Below are 22,581 nucleotides of genomic sequence, written 5' to 3' on the forward strand. Positions count from 1 at the left end.
TGAAATACATATCACATTTGATAGGCTAAATCTTTATTTCATTTATATATATGATTTAAAGGAGCTATCACTTGTAGCAGTGATCTTAGTTTCAATAAAAGCCTTTTAGTAAAGCTTTTTGAAGCTCCTCAAAAGAACTTTTAGATCGCTTTGGATTTCTTAACAGCAAGGCGTTTATGCATTTTTAGTACATTTTTTACACAGCAATGTGTGTAAACAGTGTTTGTCCGCCGTTGCAACTTAAAACCAAACATATTTATTATATGCAAGTATATACATATAAAGGTGTATATATAGTAACAGCCGGCATAATGCTAATGCTTACGTTTTATTTACACTATAATGTAACAATACAAAAAAAAAAAAAAAGGGATATTTAACGTAACAATAAAATGAATGTCACATTCCTTCACTGGCCGTTTTCATTTAGTCGGGATTTCCTTGGCGCGTTCCTCCACCAGTGGATCGTATCCGGATGCCATTTTCTCCTTGAACTGTTCATATGTGCGTTTACGGTCAAAGTGTTTCACCCATTGACCGGGACAGCCTTGCTCGAATGCTTTACGCATTTTCTGGCAGGCACTTGGCACCTTTTCACCGCTTGTTGAGCTGTGCTTGGGCGCATTCTCGTCCAGACACTTCCAGTATTCGTCACGCATGGCCCAGCACTTGGCGCGTTCCTCTTTGTTGGGGAAACTCATTTTTGGCAGTGATCAAAATATTAATGTAGTTGACTTTGATTCCTTTGCCGCTAGCCGGTATTGTCTTTTCAGATGTCAGATATGGGGGGCAATAAGCACTGTCTCTTCGCAGCCTATGTGGCTAGTCAATATCCCTATTTATCAGCAATTAAAATTGTGTTAAATGTTATTTATTGTTCAACAAATTCACAAAAACCAACCTCAAAATTACAAAACATACAATTATCAAAACAGTGTGGCCATATCTTAAGTAACCCACAACAGCTGATTAGAAAGGAAAAAAATCAATGCAGGGTTGCATTGAATATATTGGCGCTACAATTCAAATGATTGACCGTTAACAGTTGAGGCAATAATACAATGATTTTGCTTTTAGTACAATTTATTTGATTTAATTAATATCTCAATGACTTATATTTAACATTATTGGTATTAAATTTCAACTAATTTTTAAGGTGAACTATTTAAACAAATTGTATATATTTATACAAATTTTAATTTTTCTTAAAAAACCAAATTGTAAACTTAAAATAAAAATAAACAGAACAAAGCAAAACAATAACAATAATAATAATGATGAGTGGTGACTACTTAAATTCTAAATGGTGTGCATCGAAACCGTTATACATATACTATATGTAAATGTTGCTTAAATGTTATACAAATTACGTATAGAAAATGCTGTCCAAGTGCAAATGAGAGCGCAATAAATGCTCCGTTATTTGGACTCTAAAACACCTACGTCTAAATATATATTTATGTAAATTGTTTTTTCTTTTTTTTATTTGTGTACATGACACAATTCAAGTGAACCCTAGGAACACTGCAAATCTCAATGCGATGAAAGTGTTCGTGTTCTCTCTTTATGTTCCAGCAATACAAATATATATTATTAGTATAAATGTATGTAGATCGTATAACTAAGCTTGGGTATGTGTGTGTGTGTGTGATATTATATTTCAGCATTGATAACTTATCAATTTATTCATATTTCTAGTGTACATACATACAAACATATAAACAATTTATATCCACACTTAAGTATATATGTATAAATATGAATGTAATGCTTGTATATGTAGATGTATGTGTTTAGTATATGAATTCGTATTATTCAAATATTATACAATTCTTTCTAGCTTTTGATGTGATTCGTTAGACGCAAGGATATGATTCAAACTGAAATGAATAAAGTGCTCACATCTAAAAATGCGTTGCAGTCAATGCTCGTTTGGTTTTTATCCCTTCTTGTTTTTGTTTATTATTATTATTATTATTATTATATTGTGTTCTATTCCTGTAGTACCATGTCTAGCCATAGTAGCCCCTGCACTCCTATTAAGTTGGGGTCTAGTTTGGGTATCTTTGAAAGCGTTTCCAGGCACTTGTGGCTAACGAGCGCAAAGCTTAATTTGGCCAATTACAGTTACTGTTAACACAGTTAACAGTAACAGCTCTGCTTTGCTGTTAAGACTATGAACAAAACACGGCATTGTTCTCAATAGGCGACAGCAAATAGATTTACAATAGACTTTGTGTGTGGGAGTAAGTGTATATATGTGTGTGTGTAAAACATGTTTTAGCTACTATCAGTACCGTATTAAGCACAAACATAAATTACAATTCCGATTCTGAGTTTGCTATGCATGACATATAATTATTATTATTATAATTTTTGTATTTATATATATATATATACTCATATATATATATTTTATTTTTTTTTGCATTTCATTTGTGGCTAAAGCAATTTTGCTAGACATGCATAAAAAATAAAATACAAATTATAGTTATTGTTAGATTTATAATTAGATGTGTATGTGTTGTTGTTGCCGCTATTATTAATTTATTAATGCTAATTGTCTGCCTTGAAACTGGTTGAATAATGCCAAAATATATGCAAACCCGATATATAAAATACATACAGTTATATATGTATAAATTGCTTGCCTTGACTAGTTACAAATTCTCAGCATTTCATTTTCCTTGATCGCTCATAGATTATAGATTAAGATTAAGATACATAAATGCGAATATATATATATGCATGTATATATAAAGCAACTCTTATATATGCATATATGTATATAAAGACATTTATGTATAGATAAATCTATCTGCATATATGCATATCTGTTTAAACATTCTGTATTGCACAATGTGACATGCAGCTTAATATTGAACCAAAATTTTAAAATAAACATAAAATGTAAATACATAATTATCTCATAAAAACAAATGCACAATAAAAACAAACTAAATAATAGATATATAGATATATACATATATATCCGTATATCTGTGTATATCTAGAGCTATATGCATATATAAATGTTAACTAAATAAAAAATCTTGAAACATTTGGCAGTCGAGGACCAACAGCAACAAAAATCGAAAAAGAAATTAAGAATGAAACAGAAACTTCTAAAGTTATTGCCATACTTTCTTGAATCTTTTTGTTGTTGTTGCTATTGGAACTGATTTTGATTTTCTAGATATATGTATATATAAATATTTACTTATATATATGTATATATCGTATGTGTATGGCGCTCTTTTGTGTGTGATGCTTGGCAACTTGGCTTGGCCAAGAGAGTCACTGCCTCCTTTTCAATTACTATCTCTATATCTATTTCCCTCCCTGTCCTTGTCTGTATCTATATCCATCTCTATCCATGTTGTGTGTTTGTGTGAGTGTATGTGATTGTGCTCGAGTGGATTTGGTATTGGTATCGTTTAGTTACTGCTTCTCTACTATATCTGTCACAAACTACAGCACTGGCTCCTTGGCCTGCTGCTGCTGCTGCTGCTGCTGCTCGTGACATTCTTCTGTTGCTTCCTCGCCAGCTGCTGGCGATCCATTCGAACTGGAGGGTGTCTGTTGTGCATATTTGCAGGAGGCTGTAAGACACTTACAGCCGGCGCCGCCACGCTGACTGCTGCGCTGTTCGGCGCGCCAGAACTTCTCGCCATAATCGTAGCTAATCAAATGGAACGAAAATGTCAAATAACGAGTGAAAAATGGATGTGTTATGGATACCAACCAGATCTCCTCGCCGGATTCGATATCGCGACAGGCGAAGAACGCAATCTTTGGAAAGCGATAGTCCTGATGCTCATAGAAAACGCGCACGGGCAATATATTTGGCTCGCACGAATGATTGAAGAAACGACTTATATTGCCGTAGTAGTTGGCATCGATGCAATGCCCGTTATCCAGATCAAAGTAGTAGCTGTCATCGGTCCGCCGATCTGCCTCATGGGCCGTCAGTATTTCGCCAGTGTAGCTGGCCACAAAAGTGCCCTTGGGCACATTGACCAAGGCACGAACGCCCCAACCCTTTGTCGGCTCCTCGCACTCGACAATCTGCAACGGAATCCGAGTGCCATTCTGCACGACGCGATTCTTGCAGGACAGCTGCAAAAGGAGAGATCGAGAGGCAGAGAGACAACAGAATGAGAGTTTTGCATTTAGGTTGCTTTGACATTCACTCTACCTGATTGCAGCCGCAGACATCGTTACATTCAAATATCACCGCCGGATCCTCATAGTTAAAGTCACAATTCAAGCGACCCTCCGCCGTATACCAGTTCTGTGAGGACGCCCCATTGCATTGGCACTGATCGGTGCTGCAGCTGTCCAGGCACGAGCAGATGCGCATCTGGGAGACGCGCCTATCGATTTGCACCGAGTTCTGCAGTATGATGCAATTGACAATGTACTTAAAGTCGGGCCACATTAGAGCATCGGCCTCGTCCTCATTCTCCGACATGGTCAGCTCGTTGCGCACCGCCTGTATGGGGCGCAGTTCGCGTCCATTCGAGGCATCCGCACAGACGACCCGAGTACGCAGTCCCAGCGGGCGAAAGCTGCGCATCTGCATATTGAAGCCAACGGTGCGACCGCATTCGGAGTCCTCGTTCGGTATGCAGTCATAGGGCAGCTGCTCCGCCTTATTCTTAATCATCAGATCGGCTCCGTTCGCTATCAAAGCGATGCACATCCGAGTCACCGAATGACGACACGCAATGTGACTGCAAGAGAGATACGCAATGAATTAGATATTGAGATGACAGTGCCGGTTTCTTTCCACTCACAGCGGCGTATCGCCTTCTACATTTTGTACATTGCAATCGGCACCCGCCTGCAGCAGCACCATTATCGTTTCCAATCCATCGTTGTGCAACGTGGACCAGTGCAGCACCGTGTTATTGTCATTGTCGCAAATGTTCGGATCGGCGCCATGATTAAGCAGCAGACTGTGAAGAAGGGTAACATAGACAATAAATATAGTAACAGTAATAGTAACAGACTGTTTTCTTGCTACTGTTAAGCTGATATGCACGGCTGTAAACATAATGCACAACTGTTAATATCGCTTAACATGTTATGAACAACTATCGAGTGCCTTTTAACATGTGTGATTATGAATTAGCTCGATTTAAGAACTCGTTCGCACCTAACAATATCCTTGTGGCCCAGCTCCGCTGCCCAGACCATGGCTGTCCAGCCACCCTCATCTTGGGCATTGATGAAGGACAGAAAGTCAGTAATATTACGCGAACCGCGATAACTATCCACAATCAATTGGGTAGCTTCCAGATTGCCCAGCTTGGCGGCAATGTGCAGACTGGTCATGCCGTCGGGACCCTGCAAAATTGCAAAGATACGAAAGTTATACGTATATCCCATAGAGTTCGCTGCGGGCAGGACTCACCTTGATAGCCACATCGGCGCCGCACTGCAGGAACAGATTGAGCATATCGCACTTGTCGTTCATCACAGCACACATCAAGGCCGTGCGCAGCTCGCTATCGACAATGTTGACAAAGCCCTGGGAGCTGGCGCCCTTGCACAGCAGCAGATAGGCCATTTGCAGGGTCCCCGAGTGGGCGACCAGATGCAGGCAGGTACCATTCAGAAATTCACGCATGCGCGTCATTACATTGTAGTCGGCGGCTGTCGAACAAGATAGATTAGACCGATTCGAATATAAATAGTATGATCTATCGTATGCTCTACCCAATATCTCGGCCACGCGCTCCAGATCATCGTTCTGCACGGCGTAGTACATGTCCCGGGAATTGAATTCGGTGGTAACGCGTCCACTGGACGACACAATCCGATCGCGCAGCACCACATTCATCACAGACTCCGGTATGAGCTGCTCAAAGTTGATCACATTCAAGGCCTGCCCGGAGGCACTGCCTCCATTCGCCTTGCTTCGCGTGCCATTCGATTTGCCACTGGCCGCCTTGCCGCGTGCAGCCCCGCCAGCTGCGGGCTTGGCAGAGCCACCGCCAGCGCCAGCCGCCGGCTTTGAGCCAGCGCCCGCTGCAGTACCGAACTGCGTCAAATGCGATGAGGTGGTCAACTTGGCAGGCTTTCTACATGGTGTGAAAGTGAAGAGAGAGTTAGACTGATCTGCCATGGAATCGGTGGTGGTCGAGGGCAACTTACATTTTAGCCTTCTGTGCGGGCAGAAATACGGGCAACGTTTGGCATTTCATGGTCACCGTGGAGGTGCGCTCAGGTGTGTCCAAGCCGCAGTGCGGACACTTGAGCACAAGCAGCGGACTCATGAAGTTGCCCGGATTCGTCGACTGCTGCTGCTGCTGGGCATCGTATGGGCTATTGAGTATGAAGCGCTGCGCGCAGTCCGGATGAAAGAAGTGCTGCTGCTTGCATAGCACGAATTTGCCCTGTAATCAGAGATTGAGATTGATTAGTTAGTTAGTGGGACTGGCCTGCTGGATGGACTAACTGTTGCTGCATGTTACCTGAGTGCAGAAGATGCCACAGCCGGCACAGCAGTTGTGCGACTGGAGGCGCTTCTTGTGCTCGTCGCAGAGGATCATGTAGCCGACGCGCTGGCTGGGACGCAGCAGATTGTGCACCTCGGCGGACAACTCGTTGCAGCAGCCGATCTTCTGCTCGTCAATGTTGTCGATGGCACAGCAGAAGGACGCATCCGGCGAATTGCGCGCATAGTACTGCGAGCTGCGCTGGCACAGGCAAATGAATTTGACGCCAGCCGACGTAGGCGACCCCGAACCGGCAGCTGTGGTTGCGGCTGCGGCGGCGGCTGCCGAGGTGCTGGCTATGGCATCGCTAACATCTGTGGATGCCAGAATAGCGTTGTTCAACGTCTGCAGCTGGCCATGCTCCAAGGTGGTTGCTGCAGCTCCACTCGTTGCCGTTGCCGTTGCCGTTGCTGTTGCTGTGGCATTGTTCCCACGCACGCCTATGCGACGCGGTAGCTTGGACGACGCAGCAGGCGTTGCGGGCGGTGGCGGCGGTGGCAGCTGCAGCGACTGCTTGGCATTAGCTGCTGGGGTATTGGCAGCCTCCTTGGTGGCATTGCGCAGACGCAGCGTGACACTCGGCTTGCCCACTTGGACGCGCGTGGTGGGCACGAACTCCTCGTTGTCCGTGTTGGAGCTGTCGTTGTCGCTGGCCTCCTCGCTGTTGTTGCGCCTCAGACCCAAGGACTTGAGATGCTTCTCCTTCTGCTTGGCCAGCTTGCGCAGCTGCTTCTTGTTCAGCTTGCGCTCCTCGGGCGAGCGATTCGCGGTCAGCTTGGCCGACTTGATGTCGCTCAGAAACTGGTCCAGGTCGGGACCGGGACGGACGCGGCTCTGTGCCCGCAGCGCCGCGTGCGAATTGTCAATGTCGCGCTGTGTCTTGGAGAAGAGACGCTTCTTGACCGCACTGGTGCCAGTCGGATGCTGATCCAGTCCGCTGCCGCCGTCCGACTTCTCGCTCTTCTGCCTCGACGTTGACGAATTGGAGCTGAAGGCCTGCAGCGGCGTATCGAACGGCAGTCCGCCGTCTGCGTCAGCCGCAGCCATCGATGTCGCCTCCCACTGGGTCAGACGCTCGATGTGCTTCGTCTCGAACTCGCAGCGCAGCTCCTCGTTCTCCAATATCTTCGTGGTGGGCTTGATGCGTCGCTTCGAACGCTTGGGCAGCTGCTGCTGCTGCTGCTCGGCACCGCCCGAGGATAGCGCCGATGCAGCACGCTTGCTGCCATTGGACAGCCCCAGCGTGGCAGCAGCAGAGTTGTTTGTGGCATGAACATTTCCGTTGCCGCTGCTGCTAGCGCCGGCTGCAGCTTGTGGCACGCTCTGTCCGCTGACATTGGGTGGCACGGGTATTTTGGCTTTGCGCCCGCGCTTCTTGGGCGTCTTCTCGTCCAACACCACGGCCATGGGCATATGGTCAACAGCTGCTGCTCCTCCTCCCGCAGCTCCTGCGCCTGCGCCTGCTCCCGCCTGGTGTATGGGCAGCTCACTGGCCGGCAGTGGCTCCGACTTGATCTCGTCGGCCCAGGCCTGCGCTTGATCCACACGATTGCCCAGCCGCACGCTGCGTCGCATGCGTTTGCCATCGCCAGTGGGCGCCGCTGCCTCCTCCTCCTGCTGCTCGGTCTTGATGCTCAGCGCAGGCACGTCTGGCATCAGCGGATCTTCCTCGTGCAACTTGCGTTTGCGTCCCACTTTGCGCTCCACTGCAGCGGCCTCCTCTGGCAGTGGGGCCTCCTCCAACGGCAGCTCGGCCTCGGGCTTGATCTTCTTGGCACGTCCACGACCGCGCTTAGGAGGGGGCGGCGGTGCAGCATTTGCGCTGCTGCTGTTGCTGGCCTCGCCCTCATTGAGACTTGGCAACTTTTCAGGCTCCTTTTTTACATCACTGGAAGTTTCCTCCTCTTGTTCCGGTTCATGCTCTTGCTGCTCGTGCTCATGCTCCAGCTCCGGCGGCTCTTGCTCTTCAGTCGCCAAGGGCGTTGGCGTCGTTGTGGGCGTGTCTGTGGGCCGCGGCGTACGACGCAAGCGACGCGTGCTTGGCGGAATGGGTTGTCCCTGCAGAAGAAAAGACCGTGAAGATAACGGATTAGAGCAAGTGGCAAATGGTAAAAACAACAGGTGCTAATTGGTCTACCGCACACACACACACACACACACACGCAGATAGACTCACGCCACCATCAAGTTAAAACTTTCCTTGTATTTCATTTGAATCAACAAAAACTTATATTCGATAATCTTCAGAGCAAATATATTTATGTTGACAAAAAAATAAATATATTTGAGAAGTGCTCTCGTTCGCCTTCTCTGTCGCACTAAGCATACAGACATATATATGTGAATGATTATTTTGGGTCCTGAATCGTGCACACATCTAAGCAGGCTCTTCCCTTCCATTTGGCTAGTCGTGTGCGGTTGCTGTTGGCAACGGTTCTTACAAAACACTGCCAGCACCTGCCCGAGGAGGAGAGCTGGCTTGGGGGTGTACAACCCCCGGCACTGGCAATGGCTACCTGCAGCCCCTAGTCCCAGTCCGCCGTGATATCTCGGATGCTTGCTCATTAAAGCAAAAGCAAAAGCAAAAGCAAAAGTCTCTTCAAATTTCATGTTACAAATTACACTCGGCCCTCATTAAGTGGCACCGATAGTACATACATGCATATATGTATATTGACATAAATATATACAATTTATAAGTATATATATATATATTTCAATTTAACTTCTGATTAATTGATTATTGCTTTTTATTTATTGGAAAACTGAAATTGAATATTCTTTTTCTTGCTGCAATTTAATATATTTGAAATATTAAATGATGTTTATTGTCATAGGCCATGTTCGAAATAAAACGCCGCTTAAAAATGGCTTTCGATTGGGCATCGCAGTTTTTAAGAAAAACGAGTTTAAGAGCCAGGCAAACGACTTCTATAAAAAAACGCACACACACACACACAAATTTTAAAGACCACATTTAAGCGTAGTTTTAACACCTGACTTTTTTTTTTTTTGGTATTACATACAGGTATTTCAGAATATATATATTTAATATATTTTAGAGGTTTGTTTACCTTAACATATACATACATAAATATATTTAGCTCACTAATAAAGTGATCGATAATTCGGTGATATTTCATGTTATCGAAATCCTAATAGTTCAGTGTATGTGTGTAAATGTACATGTATTTAGTTAAACAATGTTTTTATCTTGCATTTAACATAATCTTTTTATTTTATTTATTTATTTATTTATCAATTGCTTATAAAAATAAAACCAACATCAATCTAGTCATGGCTAATTTCTTATCAAGTACCGAAGCTCTCAGTATAATTGTGATATAGCCAACTTACTGGAGTATATAAAACTGGTGTTTATTTAAACAAAAATATGTATTAATTTATTCATTTTTGCACATGCACATGTACATACATATGTATGTACATATATGTAAATAGTCTGTGAAAAGGCATTGATTATCAACACTACAATAAGAATCTGATTAAATAGTCATTTTAAAATGATTTATCATTATTTTCTGCTCTTAAATATGTATGTATGTATGTTTTGCAGAAACCAAAGTAATGAAGGACTGGCTGCACGTACATACATATATAAACATACATACATACATCACTATTATTTCGATCATCAATGGCCGCTGAAATGCCAAGGGAAATCCCGTTCTTTTTTGGCTCCCTTCCCCCTTTCTATATCGTGCTTAAACGAGTTGCTAGTGCTGCCCAATTCTGTTCAATTGTCGCAGAGTAAAACGGAAAGTGAATCAAACTACAAAATGAAAAGAATTCGAGACTTCACTAATACACACGCACACACTCACACACTTACATTTTCACTCACACAATACAGTCACATACGCATATGCATGCAAAAGCACACGCGCATAAAAACGAATACACTTACGTTTTTATCAGCATTAACTTGTGCTTGCCCTGTTGTTGTTGTTACTGTTGTTATTGTTGTTATTGGCACAGCAATGTCGACGCTGTCAGCAGCAGCAGCAGCAGCAGCAGCACCAGCTGCCGCATTCGTATCTGTTGCGTCAGCAGCGGCGTCAATAATGTCGACGGTGCTGCCGCTGCTGCTGCTGTTGTCGGCAGAAGAGCTGACAACAAGTGGAGCGACAGGCACTAGGGATGCCGTTACCGTTGCCGAAGATGCTGCGACTGTAGCCGATGTGACCTCGGCTATTGCGTCTGTTGTTACAGCTGCCGCTGCCGTTAGCGCTGCTGCTGGTGCTGCTCTATCTGAGCTTACTTTGTGCTGCGCGGTCAATGTTTGTTCCTGCAGCGAAGTTGGCAACGGCTGTTGTTCTTGTTTCTTCTCTGAAAGCTCTTCTTCTTCCTCTTTGGCTGTTGCATTTGTGGTTTCCGTCTCAGTCTCAGTCTTAATGCCATCACCAGATGAGGCTGCTGCTTCTGCTGATGTTGTTGATACGGCTTCAGCTGCAGCGAAAATTTGCGTAGCCGACGTTGCCAACGTAGCCTCAGTCGCTGTTGCTATTGTTGCGTTCTCTACAGCGCTTTTGCACGCTTCCTGCTCCAATTTGACTGTCGGTGCGTCTTCTTTTTCAATGCCTTTAGCTGGCTCGGCTGCGCGCTCAGCAACGCTAACGCCAACGTCAACACCAACATCAATATTATTACCGTTTTCACTGTCGGCTGCTGCTGCCGACACCGCTGCTGGCGTTTCGTTAGGCGGCGGCGTCTCTGCGGCTGATTTTGATTCCGTCTCGTCTGCTTCTGCCGACGTAATTTTGTCTGTTATTTCTGCACGGACGACGCCGCTGTCGTTGTTCTCGTTGACGTCGACGTTAGCGCTAGCGTCAGCGTCCACATCGCTGGCCTGACTTTGGCTTTGGCTCTGGCCTTGAGGCTGCTGCTGGGCGCCGTCCACAGTTTCCGTCTCGCATTTGACGGCCGCATCGAGCAGCTTTGTCGGCTCTGGCGGCTGCTGCTGCGCTGCCTCCTGTTGCTTCTCGTGCGTTTCGTCGCTTTTGATGCTCTGCTTTTTGTCCTTATCCTTGCAGGCAAATTGATTGTTTGCCAAATTGCGCCACTTTACGGTCTTATCCTCGGCCAGGTCCAGATTGAGAAGCGTTCCGCCCTCGGCGGTGCTGGTGGCGCAGTCGCTATTAAATGTGCTCGACATGCTGTTCAACAGCTCTGCGACGTCCGTCATCTTTTCTTTGTTTTTGTTTTTAAAATTTTGATTTTGGGTGTTTGCTTGTTTTGTTTCTACTCTTTTTAATTTGCTATTTGGCTTTGATTTTATTTTGATTTACAGTTAATTTAAGCTACGCTTGTGCTGCATATGCGCTGCTGCTGCAAATAAGCGTGTGCATAAAAAATATGGAATCAATACTTTGGTATTCACCATGACACACGGCATCGATACCAGAACGGAACAGAACGTGGGGAGGTCAAATAGGGGGAGGGCTAAGCTAATGACGATAAGATTTCCACTCATAGCAATTTATTTAACTCTGCATTTTCATACTAAAAACAAAATGAAAAGGCAGCGGCAGCGCAGCCACTGCCAGCGACGACAATAATCAGCAGGCGCTGAGAAAGAGTGCAGAGCAATAACAAACACAATATTATAAACTTGTCTGCCGACAGGAAGCGCCTTTCTACGAGCAGGGGCAGCGAGCCCACCTTCCGTAGGCACAGGGGGACACGCACACCGAGGCATTCAACGCTCGCACACATACAAACGCACGAAGTAGCGGCGCGGTTGGAGTTGACGTTGACACCACGAGACGACGTTGACTGCGACTGCGGCTACAAAAGCGTCGCTTCAACTTTGCATTAATTTTATATATATAAAGCAAATAATTTCAATTGCAATTTACAGTTTTCACGTAATTATAATTTATTAATTATTTATCCACGATAAAAGCGAAAACGTAAAAAAAACCTCTGCCTGCCTTCAACCGATTCTGATTAGCTCACAACATGCTGTTTTTTTTTTTTTTTTTTGTATGAATATGGCCAGCTTTATTGTTGTTTTACTTTTCGTCTTGCTCTTCGTCTTCTTGGTGCTGGCTGCTAAACGACCGTGGTGGCTGCTCTGCCGCTGCTCTGCTACTAATAGTGCTGCTGCTGCCGCTGCTGCTGCTGCTATAGCAGTTATACATAGCTGTATTTGTATTTGTAATTACTTATAATTGTTGATTTTGATTTTTCTTTTCAGCTGAGTTTTTTTTAATGATTCCTCACAAAAGCTAGATGCAAATTGTGTACTGTGTTGCTTTCTGATAGCTATTTAAATTCGTCATTTTCACACCCAAGCACGATGCGAAGTCAATTTACACTCACACAAAACGCTGCATATTTCTGCAGTTTTCGATTTGTACAATATAGGTAATTATGATTTAACTAATATTTGTTGTTACAAAAGAAAATAAAGAGAAACACACACACACGCACGCACACTTTGTTTTTGTCCGTCCGCCGTTATACGCCGCCAGCACATACTCTGTGCGTAACTCTCGGCGAACCGTCTTCGTCGTAGTCTCGCACGCTCTCACTGCTGCTGTTGTTTGTCTGTTGATAGCTATGTACGTTTACATGATTTTGGTATTACGTTTTTTGGTATTTCTATTTGGTATTTCGGCATTGAATTATTGTCTACAGAATAAGTATTGCCACAAATAACCTTTAATGGGTACAAATGCATCGATTCTTATTCAAACTGCAATTAATAGCATACCTGTTAACTTTTACGATGGAAATCTTTAATTATACACGAAGTACCAATTATCGAAAATTATTCGAGCAGTTCATAGCCAACATAAGTATACAAGGACAACATATTTTTTATAAAAAAAAACATAGATTTAGACTTACGAACATATTTTACATATTCCGCATTATATGTAAGCCATTTTTAAAAGCGCGCAGTTGATGTTTTGCCCATTTCAGTATATTACGGTTTGCAAATACGTTCTCTCTGTCTGGTATTTTCTTAGCAGTTCTTAATTAATATTTGGAGTGTTAACAGTGGCTTACCAGCACCTCAATATCCGGTTATATTTTTGAAACCAATCGTTGCATTTTTGTTTTTTATTTTAAACAATGTAAGTGTGATAAATTATCAATAATAACTCAATAGTAAAATTTAATATATAAATAATATATGAAAGATTTATGAATAGCCATTATTTTCCGCATATAACTCATCACTGTTATTCATATGTGACATGTTAAAATTTCAAAATGTCATTTTACAGTTAACAGAATAAAGAACGAAGCGTCTGTTCGCTCCGGAAGAACTAGTTTAGTGTCACTTTAAATGTTCACTTTTTGACAGTTGAGCGCTTAAAGCATATTCTTGTGAAAAAAAGTAAGCGGATGAATATTCCACATTATTTCATATTATAAATAGTCAAAAATATATAATTCTCTGCTTTTATAGTGTTTCAAATGTGGTTCTCCTCCTATTGGTCATTATTGATCATTTTTATTGGCATGATTGTTGCCTACGATGTGATAGTGTTCGCCTACCAGTTGGTGTGCAACTGGCGCAAGGAAAGCAAGGAGGAGGTGCTCCTATTCAATGAGCTAGGTGGCCAATGTGCCAAAGAACACATTAAGGCAAGCCGAAAGGGTCAAGTATTCCATTGTTCAAATAAATATTGCACTCACGCGCACGTCAATCGTATTATCGACCATTTGAACAACGCCAAATTCAGCATTGACCTAGCCATGTATACCCTCGGCTCCATTGAGATAACTAACGCTTTGAAGAACGCCTTGCTCCGCAATGTTGCCGTACGTATCATAGTCAGTCACCGCAGCAAAGCATTCAGCTATTTGCTCCTGGATCTCATGAATTGGGGTGCCCAAGTACGTAGCCAGAGTTCCAGGAACTTTATGCAACACCGCTTCTGTGTGATCGATGAGCAAGGCCGTGTTGATCGTCTTTGGTATAAGAAAAACATTAACGGACCAAAAAGCAACAGCGTGTTTATAAATGGCTCCCTCAACTGGACTGATAGCGGCACCGGTGGCAACTGGGAAAATGTCATCATCACCACCAATGAACAACTGGCCAAAGCATTCCAAGCAGAATTCGATCGCATGTGGAAGGTGTTCTCCACTCAAACTGATTACTATTGATTCCATGTCAATAAGCAGAGAGCCTATGTCATATACAGCATAACAATAATTATAAAATGCAGAGACCATTGAAAAAATAAAACAAAATTAAAAAGGAAATAGTTTTTCTTTAATTATATAACTATATATAGATGTGGGGCAATACACATATTTTGTCCAATCCAGTAAGCATACGTGTTAAGGGGAAATACGTATTAGGATGCTCCAGTCACATTCCTAAGCTCTTTTGAAATCCATATAAGCTAGGTTGACCAAGATATTTTCTATAATGCAAAACGTAATTATCATCTATATATAATTCTTATGTGTATTTCAGAGTCAACTATAAATCAAATGTGAAAACTATTTAAAATAAATATAAAAGTTATTTAGATAACGTAGTGATTTTCATTTGACTAGACCTTTTATTGAGTAATGGCTTCCATTTTAACCATAATCATTAAAACCTCTTAAAGACTAGAATTATTATACTTAAAACTCACTTTTATGACTTACACAGTATTTTTTTAATGAAAAAACAATCCACACATACAAAATATAAAAGTTACAATAATCACATATTTGGCTGACTAAATCAGAGATCACATTAAAAAGCACTTACTAAGTAAGTATACCAGATACATATACTAAAGTCTATTTCATAGGGAGCACATATAGTAGACGCCGTGGCAAGTGGCACATTTGCGGCGTCTGGAATTATGCTCAGGCTGTGGAAGCAACGATTGAAAGTATTTGGAAATGACATCGATAATCTCAAAGCGACGACGCTCGAGAAAGTCGACAGCGCAGCTCTCGTAGTTCTTGATGCAGTGGTTTAATATGCGATAGAGCACCAGCTCGGTGGAGACGAACGTGTTCAAGTTACGATCGATGCTATCCGCTTGCTGCTCGATAAAGTTGCGAGTGAGCTGCAACAGCAGCTGGGCGGCCTGGTCGCTGTAGTAGCGGAGGAGACCATCAATCACATCGGTGAAGCTTGCCAGATTGCCGATCTGCTGGACAAACTTGACGCCCAGCTGGCTGGCCAGCTGATCTATGTTCACACGCAATTGGCCACCCACTTTGTGGCGAACGAACTGGGGCAGGACACCAACAGCAGACTTAACGCTGGACGCTGTAGAGCCATTTGATAAATGTGAATGGACCTTGTGAAGGCTGAGCAACGCCTCCTTGTAGGGTATGTCATTGATGATGCGAACAATATCGAACTTGCCATCGGTTTGATTGCTGTGCAGCTTCGTCGATTCTCGGGCAATGCGATCAAACACTTTCCGGCTCTGCGTGCTGAGGGCACGTCGCAGACTGTAGCCATTGGTCGCTCTGGAAGCGATGCGCATATTATTGATGGAGTGCGTGAAGACTAACAGGCTGGAGGCAATTTGCATGACATCAAAGCTAGTCAGCTGCTGCTCATCGCTAATCTTTAAGTACAGATCATAGACAACACCCGTGCCAGAGATGACCATGGATGATAAATTAATGCCCGTGACAGCCAACCGGGCAGCAGTGCCTCACTATTGGCTAAAGATGTGCTCTGGCTGCGCCAGCCGCGATCGATGAGCCGTGTGGTCGAACGCACTGTGGTGTAGGCAGCTGCGGAGCAGCCCACCACAGTGGTTGTCATCAATATAGAAGCAGCCACAGAGCATGCCAGGGAAGCTGCCATGGGTACAGTGCCCAGGATGCCACCAATTGAGACCAGCTTATCGCTGACATTAAGAACCTTTTGCTTTATCCAGGCAGCGGGTGTCGATTGCACCATCAATTGCACTTTTTCGTAGCCGTCGTCAGAGTTGCCTTGTTCTGATGCTATCATCGTACCTTTGGGCAGCGCATTCTTGCGTACATACTTCAGCCAATTGGCATTGACGCGACCAGTCTCATCGATGAAGATCATGCAACAACCGTCACTGTTACCGCCATCTGCTCGCAGACATTTGCGCGTGCGTATGACCGGATGACAGCCGAAATTAGTGGAATGCAAGGCCAAGACGGGATCCGATTCCTGGGTTACCAGCACATAGATAATGGCCGACAGCAGAGTACGATTCGTGTAAATGCGCTGCTTCCACACATTCTCGAATAACTGCTGCCGTTGGGTGGCCAGCGCCTTGGGGCTTAGACCCATTTGATCATGAATCAGATTTGACAACTTTTGTTTAAGGACGTTCGCCTGGTCGGACGCCAACCTACGGATAAGCAAAGATTGAGTTTTCTTTAAATAGTCTGTATACAAAAGATATACTATATATTTCTATTTAAGCCTACGAGTCCCAAATTATTTCTGAACGTATGCCGCTGCTCATCGCAAAAGTCCCGTTGTACTTCATAGACGGTGCGCGCCATATTTGCAGCCACAATGAACAAACGATTCAATTCAATTGCAATACAAACTTGCTTAAGTGCATCTATATATTTATGGTGTTTATCTAAGCGTATTTATTATTTTGCCAATTAGTTTATGTATTTCAAGTTTAAATTGCGCGCAGTCGAACCGATTGTATTTTGCTTCGTTTGTGTGCCCAATTATATATCGCAAGTTGCAAACAATCATCGAAAAAACACGACTGTATTTCGATAGTCCGATTATTGCTGCAGCTCTTACGCACCAATGCAATTTTAAATACACATTTCGATATCAGCAAAGCACACAATTTGTAGCAAAATATATATGAATTTATATGTGAGAAATACACAATTTCCGTAGCACAACTATACTGTGTTACTGTATTTCAGATAGCCACTATATATGTGAAAAATTATTCATGTTCGCTACGAGTGCATTTGCTTTGGCCCAATGACGTCACAAAAAATTCAATTGCTTAAATATGTATAATAAGAATTGTAGATTTTAGAGCCTGGCTACATATTCTCAAATTTTGACTTGGCATCCCTGCTTGTTATGCATGTTAACATTTCAAAATGTTATTTTACAGTTATAGCTGCTAAAAAGAATAAAGAACGAAGCGTCTGTTCACTCCGGAAGAACTAGTTTAGTGTCACTTTAAATGTTCACTTTTTGACAGTTGAGTGCTTAAAGCATATTCTTGTGAAAAAAAGTAAGCGGATGAATATTCCACATTATTTCATATTATAAATAGTCAAAAATATATAATTCTCTGCTTTTATAGTGTTTCAAATGTGGTTCTCCTCCTATTGGTCATTATTGATCATTTTTATTGGCTTGATTGTTGCTTACGAGGTGATAGTGCTCGCCTACCAGTTGGTGTGCAACTGGCGCAAGGAAAGCAAGGAGGAGGTGCTCCTATTCAATGAGCTGGGTGGCCAATGTGCCAAAGAACACATTAAGGCAAGCCTAACGGGTCAAGTATTCCATTGTTCAAATAAATATTGCACTCACGTTCACGCCAATCGTATTATCGACCATTTGAACAACGCCAAATTCAGCATTGACCTAGCCATGTATACCCTCGGCTCTATTGAAATAACTAACGCTTTGAAGAACGCCTTGCTCCGCAATGTTGCCGTACGTATCATAGTCAGTCAACGCCGCGAAGCATTCAACTATTTGCTCCTGGATCTCATGGATTGGGGTGCCCAAGTACGTAGCCAGAGTTCCATTAACTTTATGCAACACCGCTTCTGTGTGATCGATGAGCAAGGCCGTGTCGATCGTCTTTGGTATAAGAAAAACATTAACAGACCAAAAAGCAACAGCGTGTTCATGAATGGCTCCCTCAACTGGACTGATAGCGGCACCGGTGGCAACTGGGAAAATGTCATCATCACTACCAATGAACAACTGGCCAAAGCATTCCAAGCAGAATTCGATCGCATGTGGAAGGTGTTCTCCACTCAAACTCATTACTATTGATTCCATCTCAATAAGCAGAGAGCCTGCAAAAAAAATACATTTAGTTATTGCTAGTTGATCTATGTCATATACATATACATAATTATAAAATACAGAGACCATTGAAAAAATAAAACAAAATTAAAAAGGAAATAGTTTTTCTTTAATTATATAACTATATATAGATGTGGGGCAATACACATATTTTGTCCAATCCAGTAAGCATACGTGTTAAGGGGAAATACGTATTAGGATGCTCCAGTCACATTCCTAAGCTCTTTTGAAATCCATATAAGCTAGGTTGACCAAGATATGTTCTATAATGCAAAACGTAATTATCATCTATATATAATTCTTATGTGTATTTCAGAGTCAACTATAAATCAAATGTGAAAACTATTTAAAATAAATATAAAAGTTATTTAGATAACGTAGTGATTTTCATTTGACTAGACCTTTTATTGAGTAATGGCTTCCATTTTAACCATAATCATTAAAACCTCTTAAAGACTAGAATTATTATACTTAAAACTCACTTTTATGACTTACACAGTATTTTTTTAATGAAAAAACAATCCACACATACAAAATATAAAAGTTACAATAATCACATATTTGGCTGACTAAATCAGAGATCACATTAAAAAGCACTTACTAAGTAAGTATACCAGATACATATACTAAAGTCTATTTCATAGGGAGCACATATAGTAGACGCCGTGGCAAGTGGCACATTTGCGGCGTCTGGAATTATGCTCAGGCTGTGGAAGCAACGATTGAAAGTATTTGGAAATGACATCGATAATCTCAAAGCGACGACGCTCGAGAAAGTCGACAGCGCAGCTCTCGTAGTTCTTGACGCAGTGGTTTAATATGCGATAGAGCACCAGCTCGGTGGAGACGAACGTGTTCAAGTTACGATCGATGCTATCCGCTTGCTGCTCGATAAAGTTGCGAGTGAGCTGCAACAGCAGCTGGGCGGCCTGGTCGCTGTAGTAGCGGAGGAGACCATCAAGCACATCGGTGAAGCTTGCCAGATTGCCGATCTGCTGGACAAACTTGACGCCCAGCTGGCTGGCCAGCTGATCTATGTTCACACGCAATTGGCCACCCACTTTGTGGCGAACGAACTGGGGCAGGACACCAACAGCAGACTTAACGCTGGACGCTGTAGAGCCATTTGATAAATGTGAATGGACCTTGTGAAGGCTGAGCAACGCCTCCTTGTAGGGTATGTCATTGATGATGCGAACAATATCGAACTTGCCATCGGTTTGATTGCTGTGCAGCTTCGTCGATTCTCGGGCAATGCGATCAAACACTTTCCGGCTCTGCGTGCTGAGGGCACGTCGCAGACTGTAGCCATTGGTCGCTCTGGAAGCGATGCGCATATTATTGATGGAGTGCGTGAAGACTAACAGGCTGGAGGCAATTTGCATGACATCAAAGCTAGTCAGCTGCTGCTCATCGCTAATCTTTAAGTACAGATCATAGACGCCGTTGACAACACCCGTGCCAGAGATGACCATGGATGATAAATTAATGCCCGTGACAGCCAACCGGGCAGCAGTGCCTCACTATTGGCTAAAGATGTGCTCTGGCTGCGCCAGCCGCGATCGATGAGCCGTGTGGTCGAACGCACTGTGGTGTAGGCAGCTGCGGAGCAGCCCACCACAGTGGTTGTCATCAATATAGAAGCAGCCACAGAGCATGCCAGGGAAGCTGCCATGGGTACAGTGCCCAGGATGCCACCAATTGAGACCAGCTTATCGCTGACATTAAGAACCTTTTGCTTTATCCAGGCAGCGGGCGTCGATTGCACCATCAATTGCACTTTTTCGTAGTCGTCGTCAGAGTTGAATCTATAGATGCCTTGTTCTGGTGCTATCATCGTGCCCTTGGGCAGCGCATTCTTGCGTACATACTTCAGCCAATTGGCATTGACGCGACCAGTCTCATCGATGAAGATCATGCAACAACCGTCACTGTTACCGCCATCTGCTCGCAGACATTTGCGCGTGCGTATGACCGGATGACAGCCGAAATTAGTGGATTGCAAGGCCAAGACGGGATCCGATTCCTGGGTTACCAGCACATAGATAATGGCCGACAGCAGAGTACGATTCGTGTAAATGCGCTGCTTCCACACATTCTCGAATAACTGCTGCCGTTGGGTGGCCAGCGCCTTGGGGCTTAGACCCATTTGATCATGAATCAGATTTGACAACTTTTGTTTAAGGACGTCCGCCTGGTCGGACGCCAACCTACGGATAAGCAAAGATTGAGTTTTCTTTAAATAGTCTGCATACAAAGGATATACTATATATTTCTATTTAAGCCTACGAGTCCCAAATTATTTCTGAACGTATGCCGCTGCTCATCGCAAAAGTCCCGTTGTACTTCATAGACGGTGCGCGCCATATTTGCAGCCACAATAAACAAACGATTCAATTCAATTGCAATACAAACTTCCTTAAGTGCATCTATATATTTATGGTGTTTATCTAAGCGTATTTATTATTTTGCCAATCAGTTTATGTATTTCAAGTTTAAATTGCGCGCAGTCGAACCGATTGTATTTTGCTTCGTTTGTGTGCACAATTATATATCGCAAGTTGCAAACAATCATCGAAAAAACACGACTGTATTTCGATAGTCCGATTATTGCTGCAGCTCTTACGCACCAATGCAATTTTAAATACACATTTCGATATCAGCAAAGCACACAATTTGTAGCAAAATATATATGAATTTATATGTGAGAAATACACAATTTCCGTAGCACAACTATACTGTGTTACTGTATTTCAGATAGCCACTATATATGTGAAAAATTATTCATGTTCGCTACGAGTGCATTTGCTTTGGCCCAATGACGTCACAAAAAATTCAATTGCTTAAATATGTATAATAAGAATTGTAGATTTTAGAGCCTGGCTACATATTCTCATTTCTGACTTGGCATCCCTGCTTGTTATGCATGTTAACATTTCAAAATGTTATTTTACAGTTATAGCTGCTAAAAAGAATAAAGAACTAAGCGTCTGTTCACAACGGAAGAACTAGTTTAGTGTCACTTTAACGGCATATTTTCTGTTCTTGACAGTTGAGTGCTTAAAGCATATTCTTGTGAAAAAAAGTAAGCGGATGAATATACCACATTATTTCATATTATAAATAGTCAAAAATATACAATTCTCTGCTTTTATAGTGTTTCAAATGTGGTTCTCCTCCTATTGGTCATTATTGATCATTTTTATTGGCTTGATTGTTGCTTACGAGGTGATAGTGCTCGCCTACCAGTTGGTGTGCAAGTGGCGCAAGGAAAGCAAGGAGGAGGTGCTCCTATTCAATGAGCTGGGTGGCCAATGTGCCAAAGAACACATTAAGGCAAGCCTAACGGGTCAAGTATTCCATTGTTCAAATAAATATTGCACTCACGTTCACGCCAATCGTATTATCGACCATTTGAACAACGCCAAATTCAGCATTGACCTAGCCATGTATACCCTCGGCTCTATTGAAATAACTAACGCTTTGAAGAACGCCTTGCTCCGCAATGTTGCCGTACGTATCATAGTCAGTCAACGCCGCGAAGCATTCAACTATTTGCTCCTGGATCTCATGGATTGGGGTGCCCAAGTACGTAGCCAGAGTTCCATTAACTTTATGCAACACCGCTTCTGTGTGATCGATGAGCAAGGCCGTGTCGATCGTCTTTGGTATAAGAAAAACATTAACAGACCAAAAAGCAACAGCGTGTTCATGAATGGCTCCCTCAACTGGACTGATAGCGGCACCGGTGGCAACTGGGAAAATGTCATCATCACTACCAATGAACAACTGGCCAAAGCATTCCAAGCAGAATTCGATCGCATGTGGAAGGTGTTCTCCACTCAAACTCATTACTATTGATTCCATGTCAATAAGCAGAGAGCCTGCAAAAAAAATACATTTAGTTATTGCTAGTTGATCTATGTCATATACAGCATAACAATAATTATAAAATGCAGAGACCATTGAAAAAATAAAACAAAATTAAAAAGGAAATAGTTTTTCTTTAATTATATAACTATATATAGATGTGGGGCAATACACATATTTTGTCCAATC

At 42.9% G+C, this 22,581-nt stretch overlaps 5 protein-coding genes and 2 pseudogenes across 11 annotated transcripts; 3 read left to right on the forward strand and 4 right to left on the reverse strand.

Annotated features, from left to right (window-relative positions):
• Positions 1 to 255: 255 nt before the first annotated feature.
• LOC108657043 (cytochrome c oxidase assembly factor 6 homolog) lies at positions 256 to 928 on the reverse strand. The gene has a single exon (XM_018109495.3). The coding sequence runs from the start codon at positions 699 to 701 to the stop codon at positions 423 to 425; it is 279 nt and encodes a 92-aa protein (XP_017964984.1). The 5' UTR covers positions 702 to 928; the 3' UTR covers positions 256 to 422.
• Positions 929 to 1,936: 1,008 nt separating this feature from the next.
• G9a (histone-lysine N-methyltransferase G9a) lies at positions 1,937 to 13,088 on the reverse strand. 6 transcript variants are annotated; one of them, XM_089264695.1, is made up of 11 exons: positions 12,969 to 13,088; positions 10,435 to 11,855; positions 6,483 to 8,564; positions 6,163 to 6,404; positions 5,725 to 6,089; positions 5,420 to 5,661; positions 5,162 to 5,352; positions 4,800 to 4,961; positions 4,199 to 4,736; positions 3,746 to 4,119; positions 1,937 to 3,682 (listed from the first exon to the last, which is right to left on the reverse strand). In XM_089264695.1, exons 2-11 carry the CDS (start codon positions 11,710 to 11,712, stop codon positions 3,472 to 3,474), a joined length of 5,685 nt encoding a protein of 1,894 aa, XP_089120821.1. In that variant the 5' UTR covers positions 11,713 to 11,855; positions 12,969 to 13,088; the 3' UTR covers positions 1,937 to 3,471. The 6 variants fall into 6 exon arrangements, with proteins under 6 accessions (XP_089120821.1, XP_089120824.1, XP_089120819.1 ...); XM_089264698.1 differs by having other exon boundaries at positions 10,435 to 11,852; positions 12,963 to 13,086; XM_089264693.1 differs by having other exon boundaries at positions 10,435 to 11,852; positions 12,695 to 13,078.
• Positions 13,089 to 13,908: 820 nt separating this feature from the next.
• LOC115564918 (mitochondrial cardiolipin hydrolase) lies at positions 13,909 to 14,729 on the forward strand. Its single transcript, XM_030389760.2, has one exon. The coding sequence runs from the start codon at positions 13,959 to 13,961 to the stop codon at positions 14,652 to 14,654; it is 696 nt and encodes a 231-aa protein (XP_030245620.2). The 5' UTR covers positions 13,909 to 13,958; the 3' UTR covers positions 14,655 to 14,729.
• A 407-nt stretch (positions 14,730 to 15,136) lies between these two features.
• Positions 15,137 to 17,065, reverse strand: LOC149090603 (uncharacterized; annotated as a pseudogene).
• A 547-nt stretch (positions 17,066 to 17,612) lies between these two features.
• Positions 17,613 to 18,609, forward strand: LOC149090604 (mitochondrial cardiolipin hydrolase-like). The gene is made up of 2 exons (XM_089264480.1): positions 17,613 to 17,713; positions 17,786 to 18,609. Coding segments are annotated over exons 1-2 (705 nt in total). The 5' UTR covers positions 17,613 to 17,712; the 3' UTR covers positions 18,490 to 18,609.
• A 395-nt stretch (positions 18,610 to 19,004) lies between these two features.
• Positions 19,005 to 21,253, reverse strand: LOC149090605 (uncharacterized; annotated as a pseudogene). Its single transcript, XR_016197415.1, has 2 exons — positions 20,812 to 21,253; positions 19,005 to 20,732 (listed from the first exon to the last, which is right to left on the reverse strand). The product of XR_016197415.1 is annotated as an uncharacterized LOC149090605 (transcript).
• A 283-nt stretch (positions 21,254 to 21,536) lies between these two features.
• LOC149090606 (mitochondrial cardiolipin hydrolase-like) lies at positions 21,537 to 22,493 on the forward strand. Its single transcript, XM_089264562.1, has 2 exons — positions 21,537 to 21,607; positions 21,680 to 22,493. Coding segments are annotated over exons 1-2 (705 nt in total). The 5' UTR covers positions 21,537 to 21,606; the 3' UTR covers positions 22,384 to 22,493.
• Positions 22,494 to 22,581: the final 88 nt, after the last annotated feature.

Source organism: Drosophila navojoa, chromosome X (genome assembly GCF_054131105.1).
Source record: "Drosophila navojoa isolate 15081-1374.11 chromosome X, UAZ_NAV_1.0, whole genome shotgun sequence".
NCBI classification, from domain to species: domain Eukaryota; kingdom Metazoa; phylum Arthropoda; class Insecta; order Diptera; family Drosophilidae; genus Drosophila; species Drosophila navojoa.

Excerpts from the sequence above, each read along its gene's own strand:
- G9a (XM_089264695.1), bottom strand. The coding sequence starts at position 11,712 with ATGACGGACGTCGCAGAGCTGTTGAACAGCATGTCGAGCACATTTAAT. Across the intron at positions 6,090-6,162 it reads CCCGCACAGAAGGCTAAAAT|AAAGCCTGCCAAGTTGACCA; the intron begins GTAAGTTGCCCT and ends CACACCATGTAG. Across the intron at positions 4,962-5,161 it reads GGCCACAAGGATATTGTTAG|TCTGCTGCTTAATCATGGCG; the intron begins GTGCGAACGAGT and ends CCTTCTTCACAG.
- LOC108657043 (XM_018109495.3), bottom strand. The coding sequence starts at position 701 with ATGAGTTTCCCCAACAAAGAGGAACGCGCCAAGTGCTGGGCCATGCGT.
- LOC115564918 (XM_030389760.2), top strand. The coding sequence starts at position 13,959 with ATGTGGTTCTCCTCCTATTGGTCATTATTGATCATTTTTATTGGCATG.